Source organism: Neltuma alba, unplaced genomic scaffold (assembly GCF_004799145.2).
Source record: "Neltuma alba isolate B1F8T4 unplaced genomic scaffold, ASM479914v2 tig00013318_pilon, whole genome shotgun sequence".
NCBI lineage: Eukaryota > Viridiplantae > Streptophyta > Magnoliopsida > Fabales > Fabaceae > Neltuma > Neltuma alba.
In genome coordinates this window covers 144,567-164,718 of record NW_021637593.1, presented here as the reverse complement: position 1 = coordinate 164,718, position 20,152 = coordinate 144,567, and the positions used below count along the sequence as shown (strand labels likewise).

Genomic DNA, 20,152 nt, shown 5'->3' with positions numbered 1-20,152 from the left:
TCCTCATAATGTTTTCCCTTCACTGAGTCACTCTGCAATTTCTTAGCTTCTCTGGCCAACTTTCAGGAAAAGAGACGCAATGAAGGTGATTGCAACTCTGCATATACCCATTTTTTGTTTCTCATGCATAATCAATTCTTACTTTTTCTTTAGGCTTTTAGAATGAGCACAATGTCTCATGTGACCTCTAAATTTTTCTGCCTTCTTAATTTCCATGTTTGTCACAGATCTTCAACTGGGTGCACAGGAGGTTTCATCATAGCACTTGCAAAGGTTTCAAATTTCTCGAGTATTCAAATAAAATGCCCACGTTTTGCGTTGTGAAGTTTCCATATATGGATGCAATCCAAAGACAAAGTTCCATTATGGTATCCATATGATTTATCTAATTGATTTCCTTGCCTTTAATGTTCACTTTGAATCTTTTCCCTTTTTATTCAGATAGGTTCGCTTCAAACATTGCAAAGACTGAACCTACGCTGAACGATACGGATAGTCAAGCTTTACTCAAACAAATTGCCCATGGTGATGTCCTTGATGGTTGGAAAGATGGCATTCTGACCATTGGAACCCTTGGGTATGATCCCCTAAGGTCCTTTAACCAACAGAAAGAATACTTAGCTCTGGAAAGTGAAGATGAACCGGATCATGAAGGTGAAGGAGAGCACGTCATTGTTGATGGTGATGACGATGTGGATTATAATGTTGAACATGAAGAACTGAATCCGTTGATGCACAACGCATTTGAGCATAACTATGAGGATGTTTTTGAACCAAATCACAGTACCAATGCCAGTGAACACAGCATGGCTATGGCCCTCAATGAGAATTTTCTGATTCCCACTGTGTTATCTCATGAAATCACTGAATTAAGCCCTGGGGAGACTGATCAAAGGAAGAAGAAAGGGGAAAGAATCACCTTAGCTGACCTCTTCTTGGCCGATTCTGATGTTAAAATGAAAATGGACCCTGCAAAAGTTTTGCTTGAGCCAAATGAAAAACCAAGCCTTAAATCAAAGCATGGACTGTCATTCACCAAGAAGCTCTTTCCACTTGCGAAGGACAATTCACACCCTGTGAAAAATATACAGCGAGTAAGTTAATCATGCCTCTCACTCTCACGCTTTGTTCAATGAGTAGAAAAATACTGTTTTGAAGTTGGGAAAGCTTGGTCAGTCTAAAATTTGTTTGTTGTCCTTGGCAGTTAGAAACTTTTAAGTTCAAGGAACATTGTTAGGGAGTTCCATTTGATTATGGGATTCGCATGAATTCATCTGATCAAACAATTTGTAATGTTGTAGCTGATGAAGAAGATGTTAAAGAAGAAAATCCATCCAGAGCTTGATGTTAAGAATCTCAAACCAGCGGACCAGGAAGATCAAGAAGCCAGTGACTCTACTACTTTGCTTCCAATTTAAGGTATGGCAGCTCCAACTTCTATTTTTCTCCATTTCTTCCTACTGGCTTTATAATGGCTTTACTCTTCTTTTTTTAAAAAAAAAAAAAATTGAAGTTGGAAGTCTTGAAAGTTCTTAGTTATGAAAAAAAGTGAAGGGTTTCTATTCTTAATTTATAACCTGGGCTTCCAAAAATTGTTTAACGGACTTCGTTATCTTGAAATTCAGAAATGGAAGCACTTTCACATTCTTTTAAACTTTTTGGTCTTAGTGCGAACGATTTTGGGTAGGCGTGAAAGGTGAAATGCCTCTTTGCTTGAAGTTTCTCTTGTTTATGTCCTTTTATTCAAATTATATGCTAACTAACAAGAGAACATTATCACTATACCTAACAAGACCTTCCTCTTAGAACCACAAGAGCTTTCCAATATCCATCAAGCTAGCCTAGCTTGGCATATTTCTACCTACTATTCTTGTATATATGCCTGCATGTCCCAAGCTAGATGCAGGACTGAAAAGCCTCTTTCCCAAGTGTCATTTTCCATGGTGATAGCTTGATTATAATCTTTTCTATTCCATGGGACCCTCCTCCAAAATCACCATGAAACGTCCAACCAAGAAGGGCGAAATAATCACATTCTAATCCTCCGTATACCGAGGTGATGATCAAACCGTCCCTTTGGCTTTCTATTTCGGGAGAAATTTTTAGCGACAGCTTATACTGTTCTGGTGTACGTACGCAAGGATTAGAACCACATCTTGATTATCTGATATAGCGTCAGTGAATCAATCATCAACTGAGTATTGATATTAATGTGCCATACATTAAGAGATTCTATTATAACTCTGGCCATGGAATCTGCTTCTGGCCATCTTTGCCTGCTAAAATGCTGGTGGGAGTGAAATGTGGGGACAAATCCATTCGCTTTATCTCTATTAACATGGAAAATCCCGTTTGCATTCTAGTTTCTTGACATTTGTTCTGTTAATTAACTAATAATATATTTGACTAAGTATTGAGAAGCGTAGTTTTGCAAATTTGTTTTAACATAGTTCAAAATTCTCTGAAATAGGTAGCACTTATAATTAGAAAAATTCATACTATAGTTTAAATTTATCTGCGTGTTGAGAGATGGGGGGATTAACTTATGTTGTCATTAGCTCATTAGCTGATTTAAAATATCTTCCTTCTGTCCAACTTCATTACCGAAATTGTTTTGATTCCTAAAGAATTACATGCGCAGCTTTCAAAATGAATTTCTTAAGATTTTTTTTTAAAATTTTGGCCGACGATTTTTTTAAAGAGATTGATCAATGTTTATCAAGTCATCTTCCAACAACACGAATAAAAGCCACCAACTTTACATATATTATATACCTACACATAGAAACATCTACATGATTTTTTTTTTTTTTTTTGGGAATGATAAGTCATGGGTTTTGGGTAAGACATAAAGCGATAATGCTGTGGAGTGATTTACATGGAAATTTTTTCTTAATATATCTGATATGGACATCCATGAGAAAACCTTTTAATAAACATAAATCATCACTTCACTTTTCCTTATGGTAGTTGTCACTTCTGCTTTGGTGCTGTAAAATCAAGGTGACATGATAAGCATTTTACAAGGTCTCTGAACTTACTACTACTACTTCTCACTTTGAATTTTCAACTTACTGATAAGACGCTGCGACCCCTCTTTCCTATTCATCATCACACACGCACAGGAATGCTGTGAGTTGATTTGCATTAAAACAGCAAAGATATTGGATTTAAATTGTTGTCTCTTTGCTCTTTGTGCTGTTTCAGGTGCAAGCTAGTTGGTTCAGCTCTGAAGCTAGAATCTCTGTTTATCTGGAAACCTATTTTTGTTAATGAAACGTAAGAAAGATTAGGTACTTCATTGTGTATTGTAAGAACAATGCGCTGAACCCTGTGATTCTCCTTTGCCATGTCCCTATATTGCGTTTGGTCTCTTTCCTTTCTCTCTGGCTGAACATCGTTGTAGCCTGACTGTGATTGTCTCTGATATTTGTGGCTGTAATTCATATCTTCTCTTTCTGCATTATTATGCACTTTTTCCGGTTCACAATTGGCCTTTATAATAACTGCAGATCTTACTATGTTTTCATGGTTAAAACTTTACCTCGTCTTTCTTGATAAATATATCTCTGTATCTCAAATATTGTGCTAGCCTTTCTTCTTAGATTTGGTTTCACTCCTCTTAACTCAAAAGTACAGCATATTATCATATTTGATTATTTACTTTGTGGCAATGAAAATATTGTTTTACCGAACACTTGAAACAAGACATGAAAGCACTCTAATAAAATCGCGCTCTGTTTTTTTCCCAAGTCTTTTTAGTACTTTCTATCCTCATCATCTGTCGTCTTCCTGTTTTTTATCCTAACGTGATTGGCCAAAGTTTATGATGCGTGACTATGATGTCAGTTTCTAATATGAAACTATGAGGTTAATTTTCATCTGATCTTACCAGTAAATTTTTTAAGAAAGATAACATATTGTGTACATATGTTTTCACAATATATGCAACAACCGGCTCCTCAAACAGATTTTTTTTGTCAAGTCCTCCACATATATATAACCATGTGTTCTGTGTTTTCGCATATGAGTAGCACAAATATCCATGTAGAATTAGAAAACTTGATATAATGAATATAAGAAACTTAATATAGGTATTTTCATATATCAAAATATTGGCAAGAAATGTCACAGTACAACAAATGTTTAAAAATCCTTAGAACAAGAAGTATCAGTAATAATGACAACCTAATTTCAAAATAGTACACTACTACTTCCGATCTTTAATATAAGACTATGTTTGACTTTTATGTTGGTTCTAAATATAAGACTCCGATATATTTTATCTTTCATATTTACTAAATTTTTTCTAAGACAGTCCTTCTAATAATTATAGTTTTAGCCAACATACTTGATTAGTAAGAATATTTTAAAAAAGACAACACCTATTTATTATAAATAACTAACTTAACTTCTTTTCTTAATTTTCTCAAATTAGTCAACTGGCTCTTATAATTAGGACTGGAGTTAGTATTTCTAATCATAAATATACGGTTCAATTTATATTACATTGAGACAATATAAGTTGAGGTTAGATGTACTAGGATCAAGTGCTATTAGACTTATCCATGTTACTCCCTCCCGTTTTAATTATAAATAAAGTTAATCAACTTCATGATTGTTAAGGGTGGTATTAATATCTCTAAACTTGGAGAAAAGTATGTGACTTTTTAATTTTGCCATTAATTGAAATTGATGACCACAATGAAAGTGTTGTCTATGAATCAACAATTTGCCAATATTGCAATCGAGAAGGGACAAGATTGAATTAAAAAAAATTTAACTCTCACATCTTTACTCTATATTCACTATTCAGTGTCAAGTAGATGCTTAAAATTTTATCTTGTAAGAACGTTGACTTAAATAAATACAAATTCTACAACGTATTTATTGGTTAAGAAGAGTTCATGAAAGAAATTGTTAAATATCAATGAAGTTAATTTATGAAGTATTAGTGTATCAGGCAGAAAACAGACCACATCCACAATATTAAGCACAGTAATTTCATAATAAAAACAAATAAATATCTTAAAAAATCAGAATCATCATCATAAAAGAAAAGGAATCAGGAACAACGAGACAAACTAGTGAGGAAATACTCTGTTAAGTCCTTATTATAAGCTTCAAATAATTAATTTGCGGATAACAAATAATTAGTTTAAATTAATTAAAAACAATAAATAAGTGAGAAATATATTTTTGTTTCTAAATATAACTTTATAATAAATGAGAAAATTGATGAAAGAGAACGTGTGGAAAAATGTGATAATGGAGATTACAATAAGAAGAGAGAATAAATAATTGAAGTTCAAATTGAAAAAATGCATTAAATATTAAGACAAGCATTAAATTGAAACTTATAAAATAAACCACACAGCCAGACCCATTTCTAAATTTAAAGCTTATAAATAGGTCTGGAGGAAATAATATTAAAAACACAGGCTAATTAACTACAGTAACTTTATTAGTTAGGGCGGGGGAAACCTGGTAAAAGTTAATTCAAGTAACAGTGTTGAAAAAATGTTCGCAAAAAAAAAAAAAGAACAGTGTTGAAAATGAATTACAAGATATCAAACAAGGCTAAGGGGACTGAACTCGCCAGGTTTTTCCAACATTTAAAACTCGTCAGTTTAATTAAGGGCAATGCGGTCCGATTGGCTTATTTAATTACATGGTAATAATTTTCTAATCATAATTTACAAAATACAATTTAAATATGTAAGAACAGCTTTTATTTCGACTTGTATAAAAATGCTCATAAGTATTTATATTAAGCAGTTCTTATAAATAATTGTCTTATAACCTAATAATATAAATGCTCGTTTATAAATGAGAGATTGTATGTTCATTATACTTCACCTGTAATGTCAAACCGTTCTATCCTTCTAGTATAGGGAAAAAAATGCTCATCGCTTAAACAAAGGATTTTTTTTTTTAATTTGACAGGCTAATATAAATTTGAGTCCAATCAAATTTAAAATAAAGGAAATTTTTTCCCTCCAATTTAAAAGACATTCCAATCCTCTATTGAAAGGTATCAAATCCTTTTGTTGATAGAATCTTCTTGTTAAGCAAATTGATTTCTAATAAATATAAATAATAATATTGATATCTTGATTTTTTTTAAAATAATATCAGTATTAATTAATATTAGTAATTTTTGAGTATATTAATTTCTGATCCTTGTTATAAGAACCCACTAACTAATTCACACTCGTATCAATAAAAGCAGTTAAAAGTATTAAATTTGTTACAATAATTTCTAATACTATCCTTATTAATTATACTAAATTTTAACATTATATTAATTTTTATTCCCTCTCTACCCTAATTGAATATGGATAGATATAAAAAAAAAAAAAAAGAGTATTCAATGCTATAAAAAGGACAAAAATTTTCTTCTGCAATGACTCCTATAATAAGGACTGGAAGGAAGAAAGTAATATAAAATACAAAATATAATATAATTATATTATTTTATGAATCGTATATCTTTTTTGACCAGCGTTAGGAAGCGTACATCAGAGCCTTTTACATTTGGTGTAAAAATGCCAAATGCACTTGTGTCTATTTATTGTAATAAAACAAGGCGCGTGTTCCGCATGGCCCCTTAATTTTTCTACAAGATTTAGAGGGGAAAATATCATCACAACACTGAACGTTAATGGAAATCTGACCGCCCAAATTCAACATTGAAACTCTGAATACATAAAATATAAAATATTCCTTCACGGATCCCACGATCCTCAAGACCAAATCCCCTTAAATACCAATAAATGATAATGATGATAATTACTAGTACATGAACATTTCGTTCTGAAAATTTTTAGTGATTTCCATGTGAATTGTATGAAACCATCAATGCAAAGTTTGCAGTCTTCTCTTTCTTTTCTTTCATTCATCAATTTTCTCTGGAAGATTCCATTCATTGAACCGTATATTTTAGCAACGAATGGGGTCAGCGTTAATTAGGATGCTTCCAACGACGTAGTTTCGTACTATGTATAAATTCTGAAACACCTCAACGCTTCTGGGAAAGAGGAGTCTGCTGTTGGGGAGCCCATCTCCATCACCTGGTGCGAAAAGAGAATTTCTGCGTAACCCTCTTCATCTTCACTTTTCTCATCAATTTCTGTGATTTTCTCTATCTGAAGTCTCACTTGATTTTCAGATTCTTTTTTTATTTTTCGGGTATCAAGCTTTCTTTTTGGTTCTTGCATGATTTGTTCTGAATAATTTGTGCGTGGGGCTTCTGTTAACTTTCTGTGATCAGTGAAAGAGGAAGCAATGGCTTCAAAGACTTTTACTTTTGAGGAGGTGGCTAAACACAATCATAAAAACGATTGCTGGATTATAATCGATGGAAAGGTCGGTTTCTTTGTATAATGGCTTCACTTCAGTATCATTAGTTTCTTGTTGAGCTGCTTATCTGGAGGTACTCTGTTTCAGTTTCGCAAGATGAGTTGGGTTTGCGCTAAAACGCTGATTATTCATTTGAATATTATCAAATACTATTGAATTGAAGATCTTTTAGTACTAGATTTGACCGTGAAATGATCCTGGATGACTTCATATGCTCTGGTGTGTATTTGAGATTGGGGTTTCAGGTAAAACAAAAATTTATGCATGGCCCCTGAAAGAGAGAACCCTCCGTCCTTGAATTGGTCGTTTCTGTTAATTGGGATCGTTGACCCTTAGGATAATGCTTAAGCTTGGTGAATATCGATATTAGTAGAAGTTGTAGAAATGACGTTTTCCTGTAATTGACCTGACTCTTAACAGTGACCAATAAGTGAACTCTGATGTAGTTAGTTTGAAAGTTCTCTTATTCTAATCATGATCAATTATAAGCAACTTGTAATGAATTTTTGTGGATATGTTCTGAAATCCATAATATTTCTGTAATCGTAAAATCTTCTTCAGATGGCATTGAGGTGACTAATAAAATTCAGGGAGTAAAATTTCTGTACGTAAAATATACTTCTGTATTCTAGAATTTGAGTAGCTCAGTTCTTAAAGTCAGAAACCACTTGAGTAGACGACTCAGGGCTGCTAAGAATAATATCTGCATAGATACTTCTGAAGGTTATGATTTATTTGTTGAAGTTGGAAAGCCTTTGCCACATGTGATTTTGATGTGAGAAATTATAATTTCTGAAACAATATTTTCTCATTTAAGTTTTGTAACACGCCAAAATAATTGCCTGATTTTGCAAGTCAACAAGTTTTGAAAGCCTTTTGACCTTTTCTTTTAGTGGCTTTGGTGGGAAAAGTCGTTATCTTGTGAACGAGATTTTCTCACTAAAGTGTTTTAGAGCTGTAGAACAGAACAAGAAGATTGGGTAGTCCTGCAATTTATCAAGGTCTTGAGCCTTTTTCTTATGTGGTGTGATTGTCTTCATTTAAACACCCCACCTCTGCTACTAACTATAATTGTTACCAACAAGTTAAGGGACAAACCATTGAATAAAGCTGAATTTGTACTGTTTCCTTCTGCTGCATGATGACTGTCTTTTGAAAGTATTTGTGAGTGGGAGTTAAAAATTTAGCGGTGTACTGCAAATTAGATTTGTGGCATCTAAGAAATGTAATACATACTATGTTTGTAGCCATGCAGACACAGACCTGAGACCAGCGAACGAGAATTGTTCATTGGAGAGCCATATAAGTTAGTCAAGAGGCACAATATAGTTTAGTCTATCAATTTTAATCATAAGTTCCCTAATTCGTTTTGAACATTTTTTGTTGAGGTGAATAAGTGCTTGAATGCTTGTTACTCATTATTTCATTGCAGATTTTGGTTGACAGAATCGCATATCCCTGTCTGTCACAAATCATGGAATAGAATGCGATACAGTATACTTACATTTGCTTTTGGATGTCATATAATTGAAACCACTGAATTTTAGCATCTGCAGTTTGCAGCTGCTGTAATTTCTCCCCTTATTCTCTTTTTCTGACCTTCTGTGTTGCTATTATAAAATTTGAGGTAGAATTCCTAGATTTGTTATCCTATATTCATGTAAATCTTTTATTAATTTGCATGCATTTAATTGCAACAGGTTTATGATGTCACCCCATTTTTGGAAGAACATCCAGGAGGTGATGAAGTTCTGTTGCTGGCTGCTGGTAAGTAATTTGTAAATACGTTTTTGAAAGAAGTAGAAAGTTGGATAATATTTCCAAGTTTTTATACCTAGTGAGATTTTTTGTTTAAAAAAAAAAAAAATCTTTCTCACTCCTAAAGAGAAGCTGCACATTCCAGCTTCTCTCCCAGCTAAAAAGGGAAGACTTTGTAGTTTTATTTCTCAGCAAAACGTATCAAAACTTAAAAGGGAAATAATCACTTTTAGCAAATAAGTGCTTTGTTGGTCATACACTATACTGCTAGGCCAAACAGGATTTAAGAATTTTGTGACGTTTCACAGAGAAGGATGCCACAGATGATTTTGAGGACGTAGGTCACAGTGACTCTGCAAGGGAGATGATGGAAAAGTACCTAATTGGAAACGTTGACACCAGCACCCTTCCAGAAAAGCCACAATACCGATCGCCGCCACCAAGACAAGCACCACCACCTCCTGCTGCTGCTCGTGACCAATCTTCTGGAGTTGGACTCAAGGTGTTGCAGTATCTGATCCCATTGCTGATATTGGGCTTTGCATTTGTTCTGCAATACTATGGTAAAAATGCGAAACCAGCCAAATCCGAGCACTGACTTTGAGCTACAACTTAGGTTTTGGTATCTTCAATCTTTATTGTTTGCAGAACCATGGGTTTTTGTTGTTCTCGGATGTCAGTTGAATTCATTGTGCTGTCTATCTCATGATCATGCTTGCAAGGCATAGCTTTCATGGCCATATTGTTCATTATGTTGCAGTGCTCTTAATGTGATCCTATTCACATATAAAATATTTTTGTTTTAAATTAATTATCAAATCTAGTAGGAGTCTGCAATCAATCAATAAGGTTGATTCAATTAATAAAGATCCAACCCGTACCTGACAAAAGCATGGGCTTGAATGTGTTGTCAAATTGGAGAGTCTCATTGATGACTAATGTATAATCTATAGAAATATTACTTTGAGTCGAAAGTTCTGTCGTGAACTTTCAAAGTGGAACTTACCTGAGATGAATTTAGCAGACTGAGAAAAATTTTTCAGTTACATGGCATGTTTGAGGAAATTAAGGTTGTATGCAGTCGTCAGATGAAGCTTATGTTTCTGAAAGAGTGTTTTAGGCCCAAAAAGAAAAGTGAAGTTTTGATCAACTTATTGAGCTCGTTCTCTGTAGAAACCCAACAACAATCAATGAGCCCATGTGATGATTATCTGTGAAGAATCCAATCATCGGCACGGAAAATTCTAGGCTACTCAAAACAAATAATTAGCATTAGATGATGGTTGAGTGCCCAGATTTTGTGATCACCGTATACCTTAGAGGTCAATTTTTTTGTGATATTTGGTTTGGCTAAAAAAAGAAAAATCTTGTCTTTTTGGTGTGATATTCTGGAGGTAGATTGTTTTTTTAACCTGATCTTGAGGTAGATTCTTAAATAGCGGCATCCATGTTCTTTCAAAATCTAGAGCAACTTGGTCCCCAACTTTAAAATATATGTGTATGTTGGAAATGGTATGGTTTCGGTAGGCAGGGACACGATTGATGGAAAATCTCATCCCACTCTGTTTTGGGCGAACGAAATTACTAAATCAAACATTTGATTAGCGAGCTGTGAATCTGTCCAGCTGGTGTTGAAGTGTTAAAAAACAAAGAATTTGAAAAAATTTTGGCCACCTTTTTGGTTGGGTTCGAATAAGGTTGTCCAGTTAACTTCTGAAAAATAAAGTGAAAAAGTCAAGCGTGGTGTTTCAAGTTTCAACTTTCAACTTGGTCCGTACCCCGTGTCTTAGACTGTTTTTTTAATTAACTTTTCGTTCATAGAAAATAAAATAAATTCATATAAAGCTATAATGAAAAATTTCTATGTAAATCTGTATAATTGCTTTAAACAGAAAAGTACAAGGTTGGGCCAAATCACTCCATCTGTCTTCTTGGGCCAATCCAGTCCTGTTTGTTCTGAAATATTCTTTACCTAATCATTGAATTAAACTTAACAACACTCATCAACGGGAGTTGGGTTTAGCAGAAAAGATTAGTCCCTCATAATATGACGAGATAATGTTTAAATTCCTATTAAAAGAGGTATCTACATATAGTACCCGATAATGTTTTGAATATTATTACCTCTAATAAAAAGATATATATACTTTAGTTTGGAAAAAAAAAAAAACACTTAACAACACTTACTGGACTTGCAGTAACCAAACCAACCAAATCGGCTTGAATTACATGAAGCTACTTTGTGTATGTGCTACTTTCCATCTTTAATATAAAACACAAATGGCTAATTTAAAAAAATTAAAAAAACTTACTAAATGATTTTAAAAAATTTATATCTATTTTTTAAAACTATTTTGTCTTACTTATAAATTTATATATAATCTAATAATACACATAAATATTTTAAAGAGATCATGTAATATATGCTATAATTAATTAATCTAATAACTTTTTTAATATTTTTAAATAAGTTAACTGAACGTTATATTAAGAATTGGGGGTTGTTTCAAAGTCATAATTTTTGTTTCCAACTTAGATATGAAAAGGAAAAGGAAAAGACTAGTTACCATGGGAACAATCTTATTGCTTTACATAGGTGTCTTTCTTGTGTTCTAAAACAAAAATTGAAAAGAAAATAAGGCACACTTTAACTAAAGAAAAAAGATAAGTGCTTTGAATAATGTCGCATGTCATTCACTCACTATTTCAATAGCTTTTGTCTTAGCTGTGATTGTGTTTCACTTAGCTCGAGAGTTCAAACACATTATCAATTCCATTCTTCTTTGATTTTATTTGATTTTATTTTTGTCAAACCTTTAATTGGGCGTATCACAAAGGTAGTTACTTTTTCATGACTACATGCTTTAACTCCTTTTAAGATTCTTCATCCCCACTTTTTTTTGGGAAGATTTTTGCCCTTTTGACGACTATTGTATCTTTTTCTAACAACTATTGCACCTACCGACTTGATTTATGCAATGAAGTAATTTTTGTATAGTTTATGCATTTGTCTTGCCACTTTATGCATTGTCACGCATGCGTTGAAACTTTTCAAAGGATTTTTCTATTCCATTATTTTTGAAATAAGGTTAATACAATTTTTTGCCTTTTAAATTTGTCATTATTTTAGTTTTGATTTCTGAAATTTTAAACCATAAGTTTTGGTTCCTCAAATTTCTTTTCATTTAAAATATTAATTCTTATAATACAATAAATATCTTCACTATTTTGCTACTAAAAAGACCAAAACCAGAAGTCAAGTGTCAACATTTTCTGTGTATGAAATTCTGTAAAGTATCAAATGTTTTTTTTTTGTGTGTGTACAAAACACATCAGGTCCTTCTAACCAATATAACTTAATGGGACTTTTCATCAATTTTTTCTTCTTTTAAATTCTGGGAAAAAATATCAATGTGATCAGACTTTGTTCTTGCTTAAAATGTGAAAAGTAAAATTGAAGGCAATACATGATTAACAAATAAATCTCATTTAACATATGCATAACTGATTTTACTAATAATGCTGGCTGTTTAGAAGAAGTTCATGAAGAGGGGCTTCTCCATAATACCGTTATTATTACCACTTCTTAATACTACTCAGAATTTGACTTTTTCTGTACAAATACAAAAAAAAAAAAAAAAGTAAAAGAAGAAGAAGATACACCCTAAGAAGAAAACATATTGTAAAATTGGGCACAAAAACCCTAGAAGTGGAAAAAAAGAAGTGTCTACCTCAAGATTTGCCATGTCATTTCATGTGCTGTTTCCCACGGAAGTTCTTTAAACAATGTGACTTTTAACTAAAGAAAAGAACACTGAGGAGGGTATATAAACGAAATTTTGAATTTTGACCATTTGATTGTAAAGATTTTGACTTTTTTTATGACTAGTCAAACTATAACACTTAATCCATTGAACAAAAATTGCCAAATAAATTCCTAGAATAATTTTGCAGGCTGCTAGCTCAATCTATAACACGTGAAGCGGCTTGAAAAATTCAAAGGCACGCTAATTAATCTTCTGTTATTAGTAAGCAAAAACAATAATTATTTTTTTCTGAACCTAAAACAAGAAATCTGACCTAAAACCAACTCCTTCACTTCTTTCTTTCATTCTCTCCTACTCTTCAAATTTTGAGTCATTCAAATAAAAAATATAAATTATTTGATTTAATATCTTTTCAACTTTGATTTATATCAAGCATCAATTTTTATATGCTGCAGTCAAAAAAACCCACTTTCATTCTACGTCATACATATTTCAGATTGAAAAAAGAAATATTAAAAGTCAAGAAAAAATTGTTATATAGAGATGGTCTAAAGTTAATTTGGATAATCTCTTTAAAACATTTTTGGGGGGGGGGGGGAAGACGCCAACTTTAAACCCTGAAATTTTAGTACCTGATAATATAACACAGATAATTAGTTTCCGAAAGTAGAAAAGTTAGAAACGTAAGGCTTTGTGCATTGCTGTTAATCTGATGATATGTATGGTTTCCCGGGCCGCTGTGCTGAAAATAATTGGAACGAACATAGGCCAAAAAAAAAAACCAATAATGCTTATAGCGATCTACATATAAAGCAAAAGAAAGGGAAAGGACAATAAAAACAGTGTGCGCGCTTGCGTGTGAGAGAACAAATGCTCGCTAAAATTGACAATCATCACTAAAAATTATTGCAGGAAATTAAATGGCAGCACTAAGCAAAGAAGAGTTACTGGTTTTGATTTTTTCTTTCAGTGATAGTGCATGGAAAGAATTGCGAGATTTGGGGGATATGTAAACGTTCTAATCAAAACGTTAATTGGTTGGAGGGCTAATCCGATTATGATGCCACAAATAGTCAAGTTTCACCCAACAGACACATACATAGTATTGTTGGAAAAGTTGGTTGGGGATGTTTGTATCTAAATCATCATCAAACATTAGTACAACTAGTGGCTACCACAGCCATATAAATCCTGATCCCTCCAAAATTATCTTTGTTCTTCCTTATAATGCATTGTTTCTCCCACAATCTTTTTGTCCCGAACAAGTAATCTGTTTATCTGCATTATGCATGTATCTAACCCTGCATTATTAGTCATCCCCACGTTGCAAAGTTCTTTGGTTTTTTGTGTTCAATACAGTGTACTAACTTGTTTTCAGTCAAAACTTCCGTAAAACATGTATAGTCTTGGACATTCTCTGAATTTCTGCAAAACTCAAGAAAAATCTGTGTAATTTACTTTGTCTTAAAAGAGGGCAATGTTAGTTTTTTTTTTTTTTTTGGGGGGGTGAATCTATACATCTTCAAAATAAACTATTGTGGTCTAATGTGGCTTTTGAATACTTGATGTTTTGAAAACTCACTATTTTTTATAAGTCATGAAGCACCCTCAATTAACAAAGATTTCTACGGATTTCTTTGTGGGACTTTATTCTTGCTAAGATTAAATACACCTAACTTTGTCCTGTCTCTGGCTTTGTCTTCTAATTAAGCCTCTTTTGGTTAGGCTTGTGGAGAAAGCTTCTCATCTTTATGACTATAGTTTAGATTTCAACATAGTATATTTCGCATACATGTTACTTTAATTGAAAAATAATAATTAGAGTACTTTGGATTGGAGATAATGGAAGGGAAAATATTTTACTGCGACATCTTCCTTATCTGACAGTTTCATACAAGTGATGAGAAGGTGAATAGGATTCCACCAAATAATCCTCCAAAGCCCTCCTTCTTATGGTTGAGCCACTTTTTTTTTCTTTTGTCTCATTTCCTTATCCAAACATGGCAAGTCATGATTTTGTTGCTAGTTGTCGAATTCCCTTTCAGGTTAGTGTCCGTGTCCTGTGAAATACAGGACAAGCCTTTAGTAAGAGAGAGGTTCAATGTTTTATGGCTGAAGCATTTAGCTTCATGAACTGTTGGCAAGTCCCTATCAAATTTACAAAGGAAAGAGATCTAAATGCTGTGTTACATCATTGTCAAGAGCTCCCTGTGTTGTTTCATCATCCTCTTAATGACATAAACCAAATGGAAAAACAATTTATGAGCACTGTGCACATGAGGCCTCACTGTTAAAGTTTCAAATACCTTTTGGATGAAAGGAAAATTTGTGAACAGAGTTAACCGACAGCACATGATCTTCTGCTTAATCTTATCACATGAGCTTCTGCTTAATCTTATCTAAGTTCAATAATTTGTACTTGCAATAAGGAAAGCAGCCTTCTATAAAGTAAAGTTGCTTAGTTGTATATAACTAAGTGCTAATCATCACTAAAGGGTGTCGAAGGCTTCTATCTTAGCAGTTAATCTAGCGGTCTTAAAAACTAAATCAGGATTTTAGCAAAAGTTGATGTGACAATCATGCAACATGTTATGGTACTGTCATATCAGAGAAAATACTTATGAATACTGTATGTATAAAGTCAATGATTTTTGATAAACTAGCCCAGCTTTTACCCCGGCAAGTTGACTCTACAATTAGCCATGATCTTCATGTACGCTAAAGATTTTTTTGTTCCCTAGGCTTCTCTTTGTTTAGCTACTTTCTTGTTTGAGAAGAAGAATTTTAAACCGCACAATGAACTAGGGGGAGAAGAGGCTGATTTTAGCATTCAGTGATATCCAGGCTATATTTGTCGTTCCCGGGTTGAAGTTTAATGCTTGAAAGAATTCTGGTTCAGTTAAATTCTGTTCATTTTTCAAAAGTAAGCATCAATTATAATGTATTAGTTCATAGTAAAAAGAATAATAAAATCTTACTAACTAGGGTCTTGGTCAGAAAAAATTAAATGAGTACAAATTGTTAAGCTATATATGAAGAACGGGACATCATAAATGACCATCATGATAGTAACCAATTATTCCAATGGGAAGAAGCCCACTTTACTTGAAGCTGATTTGAAACTGTCCAAAGATAGAAAAAAAAAAGATTCAGAAAGAAGTATAGTAATAAATATGAATTCCCTTCTGCATGTGCTGAATTTGAGTAAGAGTACTCCGCCTCTTCTCTTCTGTCAATTACAGAAAGACCCTCAGACTCAAACTTGAATATTTTGAAGAGGTTATGATGGTCCGGTTCGTCACAGATAAACAAGTTAACAACAATATGCAGAGAAATATGTGGGAGAAGCCCAAAGGACAGCCACATGTGTCTGTTAAGAGTCTCGGAGTTACCTAGAAAAGCAGAGGTAACTATGTACTTTGTAGGAGCAGACCTAGAAAAGCAGAGGTAACTTTGTAGGAGCAGAATATACAAGGCCAAGGTTCCTCTCTCAGATTTGCATGGTGCAGATTGCAAGAAACTCTCTCATGGATCTTCTGATCTTCACTGAGGAAAAAGAGTGAATATTTTTTCATCGGTGAAAATTTAGCCAAGCCAGAGTCAAGATAAGTGTCATGACATAATAAAAGTTCATTAAGGTATTAGCAAATTATCTATTAACGATGGCCTCAGATCAAGATATAAGTTGTATCTTTGTTAGTTTCGCGTAACAAACATTATAGCATGGAACTAAAAAAAAAAAAAAGGAACGTTTTAGTATCAGATTTTTTTTTTTTAAAACTAATTTCCACTTGGAAACAGAAAGAGACAGAAAGGAATAGCATGAAGCATCCAATGTTAGTACAGGGTTTAGTTTGCTGAATGATGGGCTTGGATCAGATTCTTGCCATTGTGATGTTACATGATGGAGCTTTCCCTTTCTGTAGTTCTGTATTGTTGGAGTTATTTTGTGTATGACACACTTTGTTGATGCCAAAAGATCCTTCCAGTTATCAAGCACTTGCATCTCAAATCTGAGCGAGTTAATTAGAATGGTTTAATCACCAGTAGTAAAGGAGATGGAGTTGCGTTATCATTAGGAATAATACTTTTAAGATGTTAAGTGGGAATAAACTCATCTGCATAATATCTGTGAGTCTGAATTATGTAAATGTCACCAAATCAATTGAGTGGTGTTGTGTTGCCACTTTTGCTTTAAAGATTCCTATTCAAGGTTGATATTAAGTTGACAGATTTCTTTAGTATCTGAAATTCCTTTTGGCCCTTTCTCTCATATCTGTCATGCTAAAAGTACAGTTTTAAGTTCTTGTGGCGGGTAACTTGAAGATGTCTGATGAGTTTGTGATAAAGCTATGTAGCAAACGAGTGAATCTATGTTGATATCTGATGGTTAGAGAAGCTTTCACCAGAAGAATAAAACAAAAATTTCACCTGAACAGAATCATATCTCACCAAGTATACAACATTATGATCTGTGACACTTTCTTTTGTTTGTGTTTTGTCTGAATAATGCTGGTACCCCTTTACCCAGCTCTGTCGCTAGTGCCAAAAGCATAAAGAACAATTATAAGCTCCTCATTAGTTTTATCTAGCTTTTTGTTTTGTTTCTCAATATGTGAGAGAGAGAGAGAGAGAGAGGCGGCATAAACTCACAACACAGTATTAATTTCATCAATATTTACAACGCCAACACTTATATATCTTGAATAATATAGAGAGAGCTTCATAGAAACTTCGTACTTCAAACTTTTGAAAACACAAAACCTTAATACCCATCACAGGCCTAAACCCACTATCCTATATAACATTTAACCTTAATATTAAATTACTTAACAATGGGCTAACCCTAACCCGCGCCTTGGGCGTACTTCCACCGTCAGAGGATTGGCCATTTCACAAGAGAGCCTCAGTACCTCTGAGAGATCAACTTCACTTTGATCCGACGGTGTCCATTCGAACTCATGCAGAAGCGTAGCCACCCAGAAGCAACCGTAGCAAAGCCCAGGGTCTTGCCAGGGCACGCTCGCCTGCCGGACCCGAACGGGGCCAGCCTGAGGTCCGAGCCGAAGATCTGGAACTCCATCTCGCCTTCCTTTGCGACAAACCTCTCGGGCATAAATTCCAAGGGGTCCCTCCACACTTGTGGGTCCCGCGAGATGGCCCACATGTTGACCATGGCTGTGGTCCCCGCTGGCACGTGATGCCCGTCTATGGCGGTATCAGTTACAGCCAAGCGGGCCCACGAAAGGAGTGGGCCCGGGGGGTGCAACCTCAGCACCTCCTTCACCACCGCCGTCAAATACACCATTGCTGCCACGTCCGCCTCTGTGACTGCACGTGACCTCCCTACCACCTTGTCAAGCTCTGCATGAACCCGCTCTTGCACATCAGGATGAAGACCAGCCTCGCTAGTATCCACTCGATCAAAACCGCCACCGTATCTGTCCCCCGGAAATCATTTCCTTAAAAATAGGAAAATAAAATAAAATATTTTAGTTTCACTTGACAGTAGGGTCGTGTAGGGAGGGTCCCTCCACACTTGTGGGTCCCGCGAGATGGCCCACATGTTGACCATGGCTGTGGTCCCCGCTGGCACGTGATGCCCGTCTATGGCGGTATCAGTTACAGCCAAGCGGGCCCACGAAAGGATGGGCCCGGGGGGTGCAACCTAAGCACCTCCTTCACCACCGCCGTCAAATACACCATTGCTGCCACGTCCGCCTCTGTGACTGCACGTGACCTCCCTACCACCTTGTCAAGCTCTGCATGAACCCGCTCTTGCACATCAGGATGAAGAACCAGCCTCGCTAGTATCCACTCGATCAAAACCGCCACCGTATCTGTCCCCCGGAATATCATTTCCTTAAAAATAGGAAAATAAAATAAAATATTTTAGTTTCACTTGACAGTAGGGTCGTGTAGGGACATTCTCGAGTGGAGAATAATTAATATTAAGAGAAAAAAAATTTACTTACCCAAAGTACAGCGATCATGTCGGCGTCGTTCAGTTTATCGGGTCCCTGCAGGGACAGGAGGACGTCCACGAAATCCCGGTTGGTTGGGGTCTTTTGGGCTCTGTGGTCGGCGATGATTCTGCTCACGAAGCGGTTCACCTGGGGGACGAGTCGAGAGCACCTGAACCGGATTTTTTGAGCGTCGAAATCGGCGAGCCAGGGCAGGTGGTCCGCCCAATTAAGGGTGCCCAATAAGTCGTACCCTTCGTCCACTAACGCTCCAAGCTCAACCATTTGGGTGTTTGACTCGTCCAGCCTATAACGCTGTCCGAAGACCGAGCACATCATGCTATTGAGGGACGCCTTCTTTAGCACCTCGCGAACTCGCAAGCTGCCTTCCCGACTTTTTCCTAACATTTCCACCATTTGGCCTGCAATTTCGGACCGTTGAGATTCCGACGCCTTGATTTGCTTTGGGCAGAAAAGGTGAGTGGCGGCGATCCTCCTCAGAGTCCGCCAGTAAAGCCCATAAGAAGCAAACCCAATCGCTCTGTTAAACATCAAGCTATACGCCGACTCTTTCACGGGCCGGTCCGCAAACACCGAACTGTTCAGAATCTCCTTCGCCACGTCAGGGTTGCACGTGACGATCACCCGAGTTTCGCCAAGGCTAAACGCCATGAGCCTCTTGGCTCCAAAAGCTTCTGCGGCCGCAGCGATACGCCGGTGGGCAAGAGAAGCCATAAGACTCATGCTACCAAACAGAGGAAATCCTTTCGGGCCAGGGATTGTTAATGGAGAAGAGAAAGAAGCAGAAGGTGAATGACCGCTGGGTTTGGATTTGGCGGTGGAGTAGTACTTGCCCCAAGCAGGACCACCGGGGTGAGAACGGTGAAAGAGAGAGATGGTGAACCAGAGGAGGAAGGCGAGGAAGAAAAAGGACCAGAAGAGGTTGGTGTGAGTGCATTTGGAGGCTAAGGCGAAGAGCCACAAGTGATCAATGTGAGTGGTCATGGTGGCGAACGACTGGCGAGTGTTTGACGAATTAAGCAGAGGAAGGAGATTGAGGAGGGGGAGTTCGTTATATAGGGACTAGGGACAGGGAGAGCAACAGGGGAGGGAGAATAGCTGGCTTAGGAAAAAAAATTAAAAAAGGCAAAAAAAACCGTTAGGATTACGTTACTGCGTTTAATGAGATGATTAGTCTAATACCGTATAACGGAAATTTTAAATAAGTATTTACTGAGTATTTATTGGAAAACCATATATTTTATTCTTACCATGACCGAAGAGTTAAGACTTAACACTCCT

General features: G+C 35.5%; 3 protein-coding genes across 4 annotated transcripts; 2 read left to right on the top strand and 1 right to left on the bottom strand.

Moving 5' to 3' along the window:
- LOC114736201 (uncharacterized) lies at positions 1 to 3,466 on the top strand. The gene is made up of 5 exons (XM_028923974.1): positions 1 to 85; positions 228 to 273; positions 442 to 1,094; positions 1,302 to 1,419; positions 3,208 to 3,466. Exons 1-4 carry the CDS (start codon positions 80 to 82, stop codon positions 1,416 to 1,418), a joined length of 822 nt encoding a protein of 273 aa, XP_028779807.1. The 5' UTR covers positions 1 to 79; the 3' UTR covers position 1,419; positions 3,208 to 3,466.
- Positions 3,467 to 7,016: 3,550 nt separating this feature from the next.
- On the top strand, positions 7,017 to 9,961 carry LOC114736186 (cytochrome b5-like). 2 transcript variants are annotated; one of them, XM_028923957.1, is made up of 4 exons: positions 7,017 to 7,076; positions 7,274 to 7,368; positions 9,063 to 9,129; positions 9,429 to 9,961. In XM_028923957.1, the coding sequence occupies exons 2-4, from the start codon at positions 7,288 to 7,290 to the stop codon at positions 9,716 to 9,718; spliced, it is 438 nt and encodes a 145-aa protein (XP_028779790.1). In that variant the 5' UTR covers positions 7,017 to 7,076; positions 7,274 to 7,287; the 3' UTR covers positions 9,719 to 9,961. The 2 variants fall into 2 exon arrangements, with proteins under 2 accessions (XP_028779790.1, XP_028779791.1); XM_028923958.1 differs by having other exon boundaries at positions 7,060 to 7,078; positions 7,277 to 7,368.
- A 7,570-nt stretch (positions 9,962 to 17,531) lies between these two features.
- On the bottom strand, positions 17,532 to 19,906 carry LOC114736188 (cytochrome P450 78A3-like). Its single transcript, XM_028923960.1, is given in 4 exon segments — positions 17,532 to 17,874; positions 17,877 to 18,240; positions 18,639 to 18,749; positions 18,863 to 19,906. Coding segments are annotated over 4 exon segments (1,626 nt in total). The 5' UTR covers positions 19,856 to 19,906; the 3' UTR covers positions 17,532 to 17,716.
- Positions 19,907 to 20,152: the final 246 nt, after the last annotated feature.